Below are 14,631 nucleotides of genomic sequence, written 5' to 3' on the forward strand. Positions count from 1 at the left end.
GACCACCATCATCCCTCACCCCCAAATGTTTCCACCCAACAGCCTCCCCACCAACCGTCCCACCAACTGATCGGCGACGGTGAACGATGAAGGTCGACAACGACGTATTATTCTGAGTATGGACGGCGATGGAGACGAGAGAAGGGGTTTAGTTCAACGACGGTGTTCATGTGTCGCTCGCCAGGCTAGGTTCGACGAAGTGGATACGGTGGTCGGCTGGGTGAGGGGGTCAAGGCTGGGGGAAGGTTGGCCGGAGCAAGGGGGAGAGGAGGGTGGGCAGGGGTGTCGGGGTGGGGTGGGGTGGCATTGGGTATTTTTAATTATTTTTTTATTTTTTTTTAATAATTTGTATTGTTTTTAAGATAAAGGGTAATAATGGAAAAATATGTAGGATATAGCAAAATCGTGTGTAGGATTTAGCAATTACGTAAATATTTACTTATCCCGTTATCCATACTCATCCGGTACCTCGCTCCATACCCAAGTACCCGGTTTCATTCGGGTCATACAAAAGAGTAAAGACGACTTTTGAGTCTCCGTCTCTCCGCCACTTTCCTCTCCCCCAAGCAAAAACACATTAAGCCAAAAAAAAAGTTAGAGAGAGAAAACTAGAAAGGAAGCCATGGAAGGAAAAGAAGAAGCTCAAAATGCACACCTCATACTTGCTAACAATCTCTTCCTTCTCTCTCATCCTGATGTACAGGACATCGAGAAAGTTCGTCTCACTGATGAAGTCATTTCCTCTATTCAATCCGATTGTAAGTTTTTGTTCTAAACCCTAATTTCTCAATTTCTTTGATTGTTAATCTTAGAATCTTCACTTTTTTCTACTGTTATTTGCAAGTATTTCATAAGTTTATCGTGTTTTTGCGCCTGATTTGCTGCTGCTGCTGCTGCTGTTGTTGTTGTTGTTGATTTGTTCGCAGTTGATGCGGGTTTTATTCGTTTTTAAATATCTTCAGAAGTTTGTTGCGTTTTTGCGCTTGATTTGTTGTTGATTTGTTTGCAGTTAAAGCGGTTTTTATGCGTTTTTAAGTATGCTGTGTTTTTGCGTTTGATTTGTTCGCAGTTATGGCGTCGCTGTACGAGTCTTTAGCTGCAAAAGGCGTCATTAATTTGGATCAGTCTGTGCTCGACTCGATGCGACAGAGTATTGAGGACGAGCTTAAGAAGCTTGATGAAAAGTAAGCCCTTATTGAATTTCGAATTGTATTATAAACCTAAATTAACAGGGAATGTATATTTAGTGGCTTCAGAAGCTTGCATTACGGTGCAGTATCGTGCCTAGGTTGTTGTTATAGACCATGGTGTATTTTTGTTTTACTGTTAGGGTGCCGTGGGTATCTTACACGAGTAAATTTAGATGATTGGGGGCTTGCATTATGTTGCAGTATAGCCTAGGTTGCTGTTAGTGAATCCGAACCTAGTTTGTTGGCTACTAGTGCTCAAAAAGTCGGAGACTTTGGATCTATTGCAGTATTTGGTGATTGTAGTGAAGATCTTATTTTTACTTCCACTTATTCCTGCTGATTTCATAACTAACAGATTTGCTTTGTAATATTCGTAATTTTCCAAACAATTTTCTAATGCTTTGAAAATTTAAAATTCTCAAATTTTTAAGAGTAAATTGATCCAATGATGTATGATTCGTTTTAGATGTCGTTCCAATTCCTGAAATCGGGCTTTATCAGGCTGATAAAGCTTTATGAGTTGAAATGAAGAGACATCTGAGGATCCGTAAAAAATTTACCTTTTTTGTAGAAAGTCTTGTGGTTCCTGTATGCTTTTTGATGGCATCAGCGATGTTTCACTTACCGTTGTGTGATGGTTTTGATAATCACATGAATTTCATGTTGTTCAAGTGCTTTGGAGGATGTAATGAGTGTTGTACCATTTTCTGTAGAAACATTCTCAATTCAGAAGTTTCTAGCTGTCTTAAACAATAAATTGAGGATGAAATGAACAGAAAATAGACGATTGAGCCAAGTGTTGCATGGCTTGTGGCTGTATTTCGTTCAGGGAATATGGTCGATTCGAGTTCATATGCCGTGTTCTAATAGCAACAAATTTAGCAACTTATTTTGCGAACGAACACTGGTGTGTACAAACAATTCGGTTAGGAGAAAACTGAGACGGCCAATTTTTTTTTTTTTTGTTACCACGACACTGAACCAAGGATAATGCTGTCCATTAGATTTGTTATACCTATTGGTTGCTGATGATGTTTCATTATTAATAAAGGGAAAGGGTGGGTTGGATTAACAGTAACTATCACGCTTGATCAGCCTGGATTTTGCACATTGTTGTAAGCACTAAATGCTATATTTAGTGGTGGCTTTCACTTAATCATTGACAACCTGCTACTTTGTTGGGCAGGATTGCTGACGCTGAAGAAAATTTAGGTGAAAGTGAAGTTCGGGAAGCTCATTTAGAAAAATCTCTATTTTACATAAGAATTGGTGATAAAGTGAGAACCGTTTTAGCAAACCATTCCTATATAAACGTTTCAATAAGTTTTGTTTTATCTCCGTTTTATCAATTTTCCTCTCGTATTGAACACAGGATAAAGCGTTAGAGCAGCTCAAGGTAACAGAAACAAAAACTGTTGCTGTTGGGCAGAAAATGGATTTGGTGTTCTACACTCTCCAAGTTGGATTGTTTGACATGGACTTTGATCTCATCTCAAAAAGCATTGACAGAGCTAAAAGGTAAATTACACTGGAAGAAGGTTTTTTTCAGCGTCAAATTAATGAATGCATTTTTACCTCTTGATTAGTGTTTTGGTAACTCTGTTACTGTTCCTTCGATTGAAACCAGCTTGTTTGAGGAAGGCGGTGATTGGGAAAGAAAGAACCGTTTGAAGGTGTATGAAGGCTTGTACTGCATGTCTACCCGGGACTTCAAGAAAGCCGCTAGCTTATTCTTGGATTCAATTTCGACATTCACAACCTATGAGCTGTTTACTTATGACACGTTTATATTCTACACAGTTCTTACCAGTATTATATCTCTTGATAGAGTGACGTTGAAACAAAAGGTAATTAATTAGGCAGTGGTTTCTGCTTCTAGCTTTTGAACTTCTTTCTTAGTTAGTTTCCTATGAGACGGTGTCACCCGTCTAAAGGTGTGAGACAAACCCATTTACCCATTAATTAAAACCAAAGAGTAAATGAATTTTATAAATGTATCTCACAAAAGTATTTTTGGAAGACCAACTCTTTTTGAGACTTGGGGTTCTTAACTGCTTTTCTGATTGACAAAAACTTAAGGCTTTGTACGGACATGCTGCAGGTAGTTGATGCTCCTGAAATATTAACCGTGATTGGAAAAATTCCGTACCTATCTGAGTTCATGAATTCTCTTTACGATTGTCAGTACAAGTCGTTCTTCTTAGCATTTGGTGAGTTTTTCACCATTAACTTTTTAACTTGCCTGCCTGTGGTGGAACTTTTTATCTGATTCAAGTTGTGGCTGTTACTGTTTGTGTTTTCACAACTTGTTTGTTTTCCAGCTGGGCTGTCAGAACAGATAAAGTTCAACCGCTATTTACATCGACACTTCCGGTATTACATGAGGGAGGTCAGAACTGTTGTTTATTCTCAGTTCCTGGAATCTTACAAGAGTGTCACCATTGAGGCTATGGCAAAGGCATTTGGAGTTACTGTCGAGTTCATTGACCTGTGAGTACACCTTGTCACATTTGGAAATGATTATCATCTTCTCATCTTTAGGCTTCTAGAGTTCTAGTTAAACGTTTCTTGACCTAATTTAATTCTGCTCCATTAATGCTTACATCTGAAAATGCACAAAAGCCTATGTAAGTCGGTGTTGCTTTTGAGACCAATGATTAAGTCTGATTAAATGAAGAATTAATGGACCGCTCTTAATAATGTTCCTAAAAGATTCAGATATTGATGTGTTAGCTAATTCTCCTCAACAAAAATTTCAGAATGTTTCTGCCATGATTGTAGTTTGGCCCTTGCGACTATTTGATCCAAGCAAACCGTTGCAAGGGAATATATATTTTGGATTGTACCTAGAAAAATCATTTGGCACCAAGATGTTTTTCAGTGATTTCTGTACCCTCTCTCGCTCCTATGTTATTATATTACCATTTTCCCAATGTAAGCGATTTGTTTTGCCATGCCAGGGAGTTGTCTCGCTTTATTGCAGCTGGGAAACTGCACTGCAAAATTGACAAAGTTGCTGGGGTTTTGGAGACAAATCGTCCAGATGCCAAGAACGCTCTTTATCAAGCTACGATCAAGCAAGGGGATTTCTTACTGAACAGGATTCAGAAATTGTCGCGTGTTATTGATTTGTAGAGTTTTGTAGGTTTTTTTTTTTTTTTTTTTTTTTTGATTTGTACAAGTGGAAACAAAATTTGTTCAAGTGAACCCATTGTAGTCGCCAGTCCGTCAAAAACGGAACATGGATTGTTGATTATGAAAAGCAAAGTGATATTCTGTAGAACCTGGCCTCGACTTTTAGAGGAGTATTGTGAAACAAAAGTTGGTCAAATCAGCAACATAAATTTTTATTTTGGGTTATTCGGAAATTGCCGTGCTTTAAATTTTCAAATTCAAGGAAAGATACATTACATTACATCTCATCTGATTGAAAATTAAGGTTCTAATCTACACACATACCATCATTATATCTCAAAGGTAAAAACATTCCATTGGAATTGGAAATTACAGTCTAGTTGATAACCATCCAAAAGATGATCGAACTGTGATGCAAGTTCGTGTCACTAATTGATACAGTACATTATACGTCAAAAACCGGCTTGATTTCTATCACGGGATGAATTTATCAGCAGGTTGGACAGCAGGCACTGCTCCGGGAGGACGAAGGTGACCATGTTTATTAGTCACGGAAAATAAATAAGCTCTAGACTGCGCCATTATTTTGGTTCATTGTCTGTCACCTCCAAATTTTAAAAGCTGAGTTCTGTAGCTATTTGTCGAGACGCATCTGGCATAGTTTGAATCAACTGAATCCAATAGGTCCAACGCCTGAATTCAGTAAAGTGCAGTTGGATTTGTTAGCACCTTCTGATAGGTTTAGTATTAATCTATTTGTACCGACTTTTTTTTTTTTTTTTTTTTTTTTTTTTTTTTTTTTTACTTTGATAGTTAACTTTGACCATTAATCTCTTTAAACACGGGGTAAAGGTACAAAATGGCAAAATTGTGTATTCTGAAACAACTGTGTGAAAGTTTACTATTAAAGACGAAGAGCAACATCGCAACAATATAAATAGGATGAAGGTAGTATATGTGGACTTGCCTGACATTGGCATTTTAGGCACAGGTCTTCTTCGTGGAAGTGGGCCTGTTTCTTCTATGTCGACAGCAACGGCATCAGAAGTAAGAAATGTCTTGGCAACCGAGGATGCATGCTCCAAGCAACATCTAACCACCTGCTCAAGTTTCCAATGGAAATGCGAAAACTACGTCTGAATATTAAGACAGCATTAAAAGGTAAGAATTGAACTGTGAAACGCGAAGTTAATTGCAGTATCACTCGTATTGTTTGAATGATTTATCTTTCGACGTTTTAGCCTAAGCTCACATTAAGCAAACTCAGGAAAGCCCTCAATGCAATGCATTATTCTCAAGAGTTCTTTTTGCATGGTGCCTTCAAGTTATAGCAATTACGAACATATTTTCAGAATACTCGATAGTTCCAATGTTAGATTATGTGCCATTTCAGTACTCCTTTAGTTATTTCCGGAGGTGAAATATGGTCAGGCTCAAAGGGAAGCTAAGTGACCAACAACCGGAAGTCATATTTGCACTGTGCCAATGTACCTTTGTCGGGTCCATAATCCCAGATTCCATGAGATCCTCATAACTGCCAGTTGCAGCATTGTACCCGTATCTGAAATCGTCATTGCCAAGGACCTGCAGAATTGGTATCCTCAAATTTAGAAGAAAGAGTTTACAGTAGAAACACAATAGATTGCATCAAAGATACAGAATGCTAACAAAGGGACCTTCTCTACAACCAAACTGCCGTTGGCCCCTGCATTTTCTGCTATCTTCCTTATAGGGTACGACAGTGCATGTCGGAAGATCTCAGCTCCAATCTGTGCAAGCACATTTATACTCAGTACAAAACACAGAATCCTTATTCAAGGCTGAAGTGCAAAATAATCTTCAGTACTGCTACAAAAGTTGATTTTTCGCGGTTTATAAACAATGTATCCAAAATAGGAATCCCCCTTCCCCCTTTTATTTTTATACTAAAAGAATAAGAAATCTCCAAATTTTCCCGCCTAAATGAATTTGGCTATAATTGGGCTTTCTTTATATCATATCTGTAATTGGGCTTTTATTATATCATATCTGTAATTGGGCTTTCATTATATTATATCTACAACTGGATTATATGAACTTTCCCTTTTCCACCGATTAATACAAAACATTAATAATAATAAATTTTACAATTAAATATCAAATTGAGTTAAATATTACTCCCTCCTATTTACCATTTTCTTCCCTATTTCCTTATTTGGATTATTCGGGTTTTCTTCCTTATTTCCTTTTTTGGGTTGATTTGTGTGGTCCAAATTAAATTACATGTGGGGTAGTGTGTTTTGTGTGGTCCAAAATCGTTTTCTTATTCCTTCTGCAAAAAGGAAAGGGGAAGAATATAGTGAATAGGAGGGAGTAGGTTTTATAATTGTTACTTTGTATTTTATTTAATATTCCTATCTAAAAAAAACCGCGCGGGATCTATACTAGTTTATTACTACACAAGAAGTGAATTACCTTTTGTTCCTCATTTTCTAGCTGCTCTTTGATTTCATCAACCTTCAGTGATAGCCTTAAAAGGCAACATCCACCACCAACTACGACGCCTTCTTCGATGGCAGCCTGCAATAAATGATCCTGAGATCCTCAGCAGCTCAAACACAACTATAATACAGTAAGACTAATAAAATAATAAATGGAAGGAAAATGCAAAGGTGATAATGTGAGCCAGTCCTATCTTTTCGTTCACACAAACAAAGGTTAGTAAACGGAAAAGCAGCTGACATATGTTTCTTGTCACGCGTAATACGTCTTTTCATTAGCTAGAAAGACTCTAAAGCAGTTACATCAATGTTATACAGCATACAGAATACCTTAGTTGCATTCAAAGCATCTTCCATCCTTAGCTGTTTATCTTTCAGCTCAATTTGTGTTTGCGCTCCCACCTATATGGATTAAGATCATTAGATAAAATGCCGAGATGCTTCAAATATTTGGACAGTTAATCACGGTGGTTCAATTAAGTTACCTCAATAATAGCAATTCCACCAGATAATCTTGCGACTCTCTCATACAGAATTTTCTTCTGAAAGTTTTCTTCAACATTCTGTAGCAAGAGGAAGAGCTTTAAGAAGATTTCAACCGCAAGCAAACAAACCAAATGAATTTTATATGTGAGTTTGGACGACAATGGATTATATCAGAAATATATGTCGATAACATCAGAAATATAAACACGGAAATGCATTCAGCAGTCAGCACATTGCGTTACACGACAAGTTTACTATAGTATTACATTCAAAATCCTACCTCAGCATATGCTTTGATTTCTGAAACTCTCTTCTCGACAGCTGCCCTAGTGCTTCCATCAGTAACAATCAGAGTAGAAGTCTTTGTTATGACGACTTTGGTAGCATTTCCGAGAACATCTACGCCAACCTTTTCTAGACTTAGTCCCATATCATCCTTTATTACAGTTCCTACACAGTGCATGAGCACGTCAGCTTAGGTTTACAGAATACAGCGACTATGGTTAAAGTGAATAGAAGACTGCTTATTCTTTCTTCAAATAATTTCCAATTTGAGTCTCACATGCAACAATTGAGATATTAAGCATTCATTCGGAAAGAAACATCATATACTGATTTATCAAACTTAAGAATGCTCGGACACTTCATTTTTCCTGAAGTACATGTGTCATACTGCCACACTGATCGGTTGTCCAATATACTAACCTTTTAGGCCCTGTCTTTTGGATTGAAACTGATCTGATCTGAACTGAACTTATAGGATCTGAATTGAACTTGGATCTGAAGTGAACTTAAATTTACTGAACTTATAGGATCTGAACTGAACTGAACTTATAGGATCTGAACTTAACTGAAATTATAGGATCTGAACTTAACTGAACTTATAGGATCTGAACTTAACTGAACTGAACTTATAGGATATGAACTTAACTATCCACGAGATATCTGAATGGGATTCCTGCCCAAAAGAACAGGGCCTTTTAAGGGAAAATAGCGGAGTCAAATATCCTAACATGTACTTGTGTCGTGTCCGAAAATTTGCTGCATTGTTTTGTGCTGTCAAAGAATGGAAGAAAGCAACTCTTAAATCAACTATAGATGACTACCTTTAGTTAAAATAGCGATGTCATCCAAGCAATGACTTTTACGTTCATTAAAAGCCGGAGCCTTGATAGCAACCGCCTTTAAAGAACCCTTGAGCTTATTCCTAATAATTGGAGCCATAGCCTCCTTCTCTATGCCTTCAGCAATTATCAGAATCGGAAAGTCATCTTTGACCGCCTTCTCTAACATTTTAAATACCTCCTTTGGATGCATGATCTTTTTGTCAACCAAAAGCAGCTGCAGTTGGGACAAAAACAACAAATACATATCCTTAAGGTGGCTTGTATGAAGAAAGAGTCAAAACCAAGTTTGGGAATCGGGACAAAAATACGATACCTTGCAGTTGTCATACTCCACAATCATTCTTCGACGATCAGTGACAAAGTAAGGGGACAGGTACCCTCTGTCAAATTGCATTCCTTCTACAATCTGCAGCTTGTTTTCTGTACTTGTTCCCTTGTCTATTCTAACTACACCCTTCCTCCCCACCTTTTTCATTGCCTCGGCTATCATATTTCCTACTGCATAATCATTTCCTGCACTAACTGCAGCTACATCCCGAATTTCATGATCTTCAATCTGCAGTTTCAGCAATAATATCACTTTATCAACCAGGAGAACCAAACTACAGACACTGGTTTGATTATTCCCGAATATCAGTTTCAAGTAAATTTCGTTTTTTTCTTCGACTGATACAAACCAGGCATGATATAAGAGAAAGGAAATATATTATCACCTGTCTAGACATTAATTTAAGATGAGAAACAAGGGCTTTTGCAGTCTTTTCGATTCCACGAGATATCTGAATGGGATTCCTACCCGCTGCAATGACCTTAAGCAATTGCATCTTCAGTACAGTTATTGAGATGCTAGAAAACAGTAGAAAACACAGCACATTCAGCATAATGGTCTCACTCTAATGCTAATTTACTGATTCATTTTTTTTCCTAGAAAGCTTAAATTACCTTCACACCCTCATCAATAAGACCACGGGCTAGAACTATTGATGTCGTAGAACCGTCACCAGCGAGATCATTAGTTTTAGCACCTGCTTGCCTTACCAGCTTCACTCCTACATTTTCCAATGGATCTTCCAACTCAATCTAAAAAGCATGAATAAGTCAGTTTACAATCAAATAAACAATACTTTCATTATGGGTCGTTTTAAGTATTCATCCTCGCGTGGTAGGAGTCATTGAGGCATTGGGGCAATCGCGAGTACTCCCTCCATACCAGACCAATGGTAACACTTACCTAATACGGTCGTACCACACCAATGGTAACATTCCTTATTTGGCCCACAACATTACCAAGTTATCCTTATACCCTTTTGATATTTACACAAAATGTCATTACATACCCCACCTATCAACTCACAATTACATACCCCACCTATTTTTTTCTCTCTTTACCCCTGCTTTTACCCTCTTTTCTTAAAAACCCTATTTTTTACCGTGTTACTATTGGTCTGGTATGAAGGGAGTATAAAAAATTTGTATAGTAAATTTTAGTAAGGTAAATATATTAACACAAATTCTCATTTGTGAACATTTTTCATAAAATATCTTCCCTATTTCCTTTTTCATCTATTCACAATACCTTTTCTATTTCCTTTTTTGGTAAGTTTTATGCTTATTTTAATCACCTCACCCCACAATACCTTCTCTATCTAATCAACTCACCCCACAGCAATAATTTATGCTTATTTTAATCAAACCCTTAAATTGTGTGCCAATGTTGAATAAGGAAGGGAGGGAGTAAGAATTTGTGGACGGTTATGTTTTATCATAAAATGGTTACATTTACTCCGTCACAAGAGAGATCAAATGATATATATAAATACCTGTTTGAGAACAGTTTCACCATCATTGACAATTTTGGGAGGTCCATACTTGTTTTGCAACACTACATTCCTTCCCTTTGGACCCAATGTCACTCCTATCAAATCTCCCACCAAGTCCACTCCTGCCTGAAAAACATCCCACTCACTAATTTAGTGTAAAACCGTCTTACACTATAATTTGTACCCGAAGAAATGATAAAAGTGAGAGAATACAAACCTGAAGTTTTCTAGTGACAGAACCATCATGGTTGAAGTAAATTTCTTTTTTGGCCATGGATTTTGTAATGGTGTTCATTTTAGATGATGATGATGATGACGACGACAACGATGAAATGTGTTTGAATGTATAAAATTTGGAAGATGACATTTGAGATATAAAAGAAAGTGGATTTGGTATGCAAGACATTGAATTGATATGAAATTGTGCTGGTGTAAGTGTAGGAGTTGTTCTTAGTGATTGAAATGGATAAGAGATGTGCGCGCCAGTGGCCTATCAACGGTTCAATAATATGTGGCTTATGCTCTCAACGTCCAACTCGGTTCGTCTTGCTTAAGATTGTCTTATCATAAAATCTCAAATAATCTCCTTTAGTCTTCATCTCTACTTTAATTAGGTGTAAAAGTCGGTTTATGCTCCAAATGTCCAACTCTAACAAGTTTCGTTTGCTTTCACAGTCGTCTAACTTAGAGAATTGTTAGGGAAATCTTTAGTATTATCAAAGATGTGAAATTAGACTTTCATTTCTTCGATTAAGTGATGATTAAACATTGTTTTCGTTAAGCCAACAAAGTTGTTGACTTTATGGCTTCTATTGGACATTCATGTCCAACTCTTTCGAGGCGGTTTAAAAGCCGGTGGCTTCAACATACCTCACTCATTCGAAAGGATGAGATACGTTGATCCACCCGAAAGGGGGATCAACCTAATTTTGTTACGTTAAAAAAGAAAAAAAAAAAATTAGAATTGTCATATCAAAATAAACATTGCGCCAAACCCAAGTACCCAACCCATGTACCACCACCAATCAAGTAACCACTAGAGTTGTTAAAGGTCATCTCATCCATTAAAATCTATTTATCCAATCCACAAAATAAGTAGGTACATACCCAAGACATTTTAAGAAATTTTGCAAAGACTCGACGCACTATCCATCTTAAATCCGCTAACTCACTTATCTACGGACAAAATTTAGCTCACGTCTGACCCATATCCAACCCAAATATGGGTTAAATCCACCTCTAAAACACCCATATCACCTCAGGTGAACCACCTAAACTTAAAACATAAACCAAGTAGAGCTAGAAACACAAACACAGCAAAATGGAAGCATTGACTACATTGAGTGCATTGAGCAATTCTATCCAATGTTCCACCAACCGCCACCTCTCCCTCCACCGCTACAACCACCACCAAAACCACCGTAACTTAGCCGCATTTCGCTCCTCAAACTCCCATTTTTTCTCTTATTCCCCAAAATGTCCTCGTTTATCTGCAAAACCCATCAAAACCCGCATCTTTCTTCCTCATTTAGTTGCTTCCATGGTATGTTTACTCCTTATTTTCACCTCTTTCTTTCAAAGTTTTCATCTTTTTACTTCAATTTTTTATGGCTTTTCAGTAAAATGTTGAATAATTTACTTCTTATTTTCCCCTCTTTGTTTCAAAGTCTTCATCTTTTTACCTGAATTTTTTTGGGGTTTGCTGGAAAATGTTGAATTTATCATCTTTCTACTTAAAATTTTTTGTGGGTTTTCAGTAAAATGTTGAAAGTTTTCATCTTTGCACTTCAATTTGCTGTGGAATTGCAGTAAAATGTTCAAAATTTACTTTTTTTTTTACCCTTTTCTTGTAAATGTTTTCATCTTTTTACCTAATCTTTTGTGGGTTTGCAGGAAAATGTTGAAGAGACTTACATTATGGTTAAACCAGATGGAGTTCAGCGTGGTCTTGTATGTAATTTCATTGATGAACTTGAATATTCCGTCTTATTAATCATTTGTTTACCTTTGATTAAAGTACCCGTCGCAAAGAATTGAAAAGGTTGTTGATGGAATTTTGATCAGGTAGGGGAGATAATTTCAAGGTTTGAGAAGAAGGGTTTTAAATTGATTGGGTTAAAGATGTATCAGTGCCCTCAACAATTGGCCGAGGTTCGGATTTTTGTCTGTTTTTTCGGCTCAAAAGTTTTGATTTTTATGTTCTTTTGTATCTCATTTAGTATTGTTCACTTGATGAGGTATGAATTTTGGAGATATCATTCATGAGGATTATAGGTTGTTTGTGTTAAAGATAGACATACTAGATTAGCTTGGCATGTTTATGTATTTTTCGCTTAGTCGATTATTCTAGCACAACACTGTCTTATTCATACCATCCAAAGCTATATCATGAGCTTCAAAAGACATACGGAGTACTAGATTAGCTTGGCATGTGTAGGTATTTTCTGCTTAGTCGATTGTTCTAGCACGAGTCCGTCTTATCCATACAAAGCTATATCATGAGCTTCAAAAGACATACTCTCTCCGTCCCGGTCAATTGTTGTCCTTTGGTTTTGGCACAAAGACCAAGGAAAGAGGAGGGGGCCAATTACTAAATGACAAGTGGACCAAATTGAGTGTGAAGGATCAAATTGCCCATCAAGTTCATTCTTAAAATAGAAAGGACAACAATTGACTAAGACACCCCAAAATGGAATAGGACAAGAAATGACCGAGACAGAGGGGGTACTAGATTAGTTTGGCATGTGTAGGTATTTTCTGTTTAGTCGATTATTCTAGCACGATACTGTTTCATACTATCCATAGCATATCATGAGTTTCAAAAGCTACTGTGATTTTTGCTAATACAAGTATACAACTGCTAGGGCGGAGCCAGAGATTCCGTTGTATGGGGTCATTTGAGTTTTGCTATCAATTGTTCATTTTATTGTTGGATCCTAAAGATGCTAGTGTAAAATTTCAAATTTAGTTAAAATTTGCGCGGTAGAACATCGATCGTCTAAGATCATGTGGAGTCTTGAGACCCCATGACCTTGGGCGTGCCTACACCACTGTCAACTGTTGTCAAAAGTTATTATGGCTTCATACATGAATCTTATGTTGTCGAATTAGATAAACTATCTTTTTGTTGATAAAATACTTCATTTTTAACCTAAGATTGCTACATAAGATTCAAGACTTTGGTTCTACGACTATGGAGTTCAGCTTAGTGTGCAGTGAAGGGGGGAGGAAGGCGAAAATCAATAAATCTTCTGTTTTTAATCAAATGCTTTCTCTATTGCTCGAAAAGCCAACAACTTTCACAATGTATGGGTCTTTTGGTGGTTAGAAATGACGAATAATGTATATGACTTATGAGCTCTTACAGAGATAAACTTTTACAGGAGCACTACAAAGATCTCAAGGCCAAGTCATTCTATCAGAAGCTGATCGACTATATAACATCTGGTCCTGTTGTTTGTATGGTAAAATTTCTCTCTTAAAATTGGTTTCCTTGGCGAAATGCTGAAGCCGATTAGTGCATATTAACAGTGGAATTGAATTTTTGCTAGGCTTGGGAAGGCGTTGGCGTTGTTGCATCGTCACGCAAACTAATAGGAGCTACTGATCCTCTTCAAGCTGAACCTGGAACTATCAGAGGGGATCTCGCTGTCCAAACTGGAAGGTTAGTCTGTTGTTGTGAGCACAGCAATGTTTACATAATTTACGAGCTAAGAACTGTCTGCTATTCTCTTTTTTGTGAATGTTAACTTGAGACTGTACTTGCAGAAATGTGATTCATGGAAGTGATAGCCCTGACAATGGCAAGCGCGAAATTGGTAAGTTACTTCTATGCCTTTCTTTGATGAATTGGTTGCAGTAAGCCAGTAAATGGGTAATGGTTAAAAGTTAAAATTGGGCAAATTTAAGTAGTCAAACATAAGTGATGTGTTTTTTAAATATACCTTTTTCCCATGGTGTTACATTTGGTCTAACTCTCGGGAATGGAGATCCTGGCTTCCAAAGATACTCGAGTTGTTAGGGTTTTCTTTCTAGGAAAGTCGGTAAATAACACATTCGGATTTGCTTTTCTCCTTTTAGGTCTGTGGTTCAAAGAAGATGAAATATGTCAGTGGACTCCTGCTCAAGCACCATGGCTAAGGGAGTGACTTTTTACCAATTTTGCGACTGTGACGGCGGATGTTTCACAATATTGAGTGAGCATCTTTTATGAGAGATGCTTTTCGCATACCGGCATGACTGCATGACAATCCATTTGTTGAATTAAAATGCAATTTTTGTTCATGTTTTGTTAATAATTTTGTAATGACTACCTACTGCTACTGTGTGTGGTATTCTTGATTTCTCGTCATTCATAACATGATAAAAATAGAGATTCATTCTCGGAAGAAAA

General features: G+C 37.2%; 3 protein-coding genes across 3 annotated transcripts; 2 read left to right on the forward strand and 1 right to left on the reverse strand.

The window, feature by feature from the left end:
* The first annotated feature begins 529 nt into the window (after positions 1–529).
* Positions 530–4,550, forward strand: LOC141622590 (26S proteasome non-ATPase regulatory subunit 6 homolog). Its single transcript, XM_074438613.1, has 8 exons — positions 530–758; positions 1,070–1,184; positions 2,377–2,467; positions 2,563–2,708; positions 2,818–3,037; positions 3,292–3,400; positions 3,512–3,680; positions 4,151–4,550. Exons 1-8 carry the CDS (start codon positions 623–625, stop codon positions 4,323–4,325), a joined length of 1,161 nt encoding a protein of 386 aa, XP_074294714.1. The 5' UTR covers positions 530–622; the 3' UTR covers positions 4,326–4,550.
* On the reverse strand, positions 4,548–10,736 carry LOC141622589 (ruBisCO large subunit-binding protein subunit beta, chloroplastic-like). The gene is made up of 14 exons (XM_074438612.1): positions 10,456–10,736; positions 10,239–10,364; positions 9,361–9,498; positions 9,132–9,227; positions 8,732–8,974; positions 8,398–8,632; positions 7,572–7,741; positions 7,291–7,368; positions 7,136–7,207; positions 6,780–6,884; positions 6,002–6,094; positions 5,817–5,909; positions 5,293–5,425; positions 4,548–5,018 (listed from the first exon to the last, which is right to left on the reverse strand). Exons 1-14 carry the CDS (start codon positions 10,642–10,644, stop codon positions 4,993–4,995), a joined length of 1,797 nt encoding a protein of 598 aa, XP_074294713.1. The 5' UTR covers positions 10,645–10,736; the 3' UTR covers positions 4,548–4,992.
* Positions 10,737–11,312: 576 nt separating this feature from the next.
* Positions 11,313–14,631, forward strand: LOC141622582 (nucleoside diphosphate kinase 2, chloroplastic-like). Its single transcript, XM_074438609.1, has 7 exons — positions 11,313–11,781; positions 12,132–12,188; positions 12,303–12,389; positions 13,622–13,702; positions 13,790–13,902; positions 14,007–14,056; positions 14,319–14,631. The coding sequence occupies exons 1-7, from the start codon at positions 11,560–11,562 to the stop codon at positions 14,384–14,386; spliced, it is 678 nt and encodes a 225-aa protein (XP_074294710.1). The 5' UTR covers positions 11,313–11,559; the 3' UTR covers positions 14,387–14,631.

This window comes from Silene latifolia, chromosome X (assembly GCF_048544455.1).
Source record: "Silene latifolia isolate original U9 population chromosome X, ASM4854445v1, whole genome shotgun sequence".
NCBI lineage: Eukaryota > Viridiplantae > Streptophyta > Magnoliopsida > Caryophyllales > Caryophyllaceae > Silene > Silene latifolia.

Excerpts from the sequence above, each read along its gene's own strand:
- LOC141622589 (XM_074438612.1), bottom strand. The coding sequence starts at position 10,644 with ATGTCTTGCATACCAAATCCACTTTCTTTTATATCTCAAATGTCATCT. Across the intron at positions 7,369-7,571 it reads AAATCAAAGCATATGCTGAG|AATGTTGAAGAAAACTTTCA; the intron begins GTAGGATTTTGA and ends CTCTTGCTACAG. Across the intron at positions 6,095-6,779 it reads TAGAAAATGAGGAACAAAAG|ATTGGAGCTGAGATCTTCCG; the intron begins GTAATTCACTTC and ends GTGCTTGCACAG.
- LOC141622590 (XM_074438613.1), top strand. The coding sequence starts at position 623 with ATGGAAGGAAAAGAAGAAGCTCAAAATGCACACCTCATACTTGCTAAC. Across the intron at positions 1,185-2,376 it reads CTTAAGAAGCTTGATGAAAA|GATTGCTGACGCTGAAGAAA; the intron begins GTAAGCCCTTAT and ends TTTGTTGGGCAG. Across the intron at positions 3,681-4,150 it reads ACTGTCGAGTTCATTGACCT|GGAGTTGTCTCGCTTTATTG; the intron begins GTGAGTACACCT and ends TTGCCATGCCAG.
- LOC141622582 (XM_074438609.1), top strand. The coding sequence starts at position 11,560 with ATGGAAGCATTGACTACATTGAGTGCATTGAGCAATTCTATCCAATGT. Across the intron at positions 13,703-13,789 it reads CTGGTCCTGTTGTTTGTATG|GCTTGGGAAGGCGTTGGCGT; the intron begins GTAAAATTTCTC and ends AATTTTTGCTAG. Across the intron at positions 14,057-14,318 it reads CAATGGCAAGCGCGAAATTG|GTCTGTGGTTCAAAGAAGAT; the intron begins GTAAGTTACTTC and ends TTCTCCTTTTAG.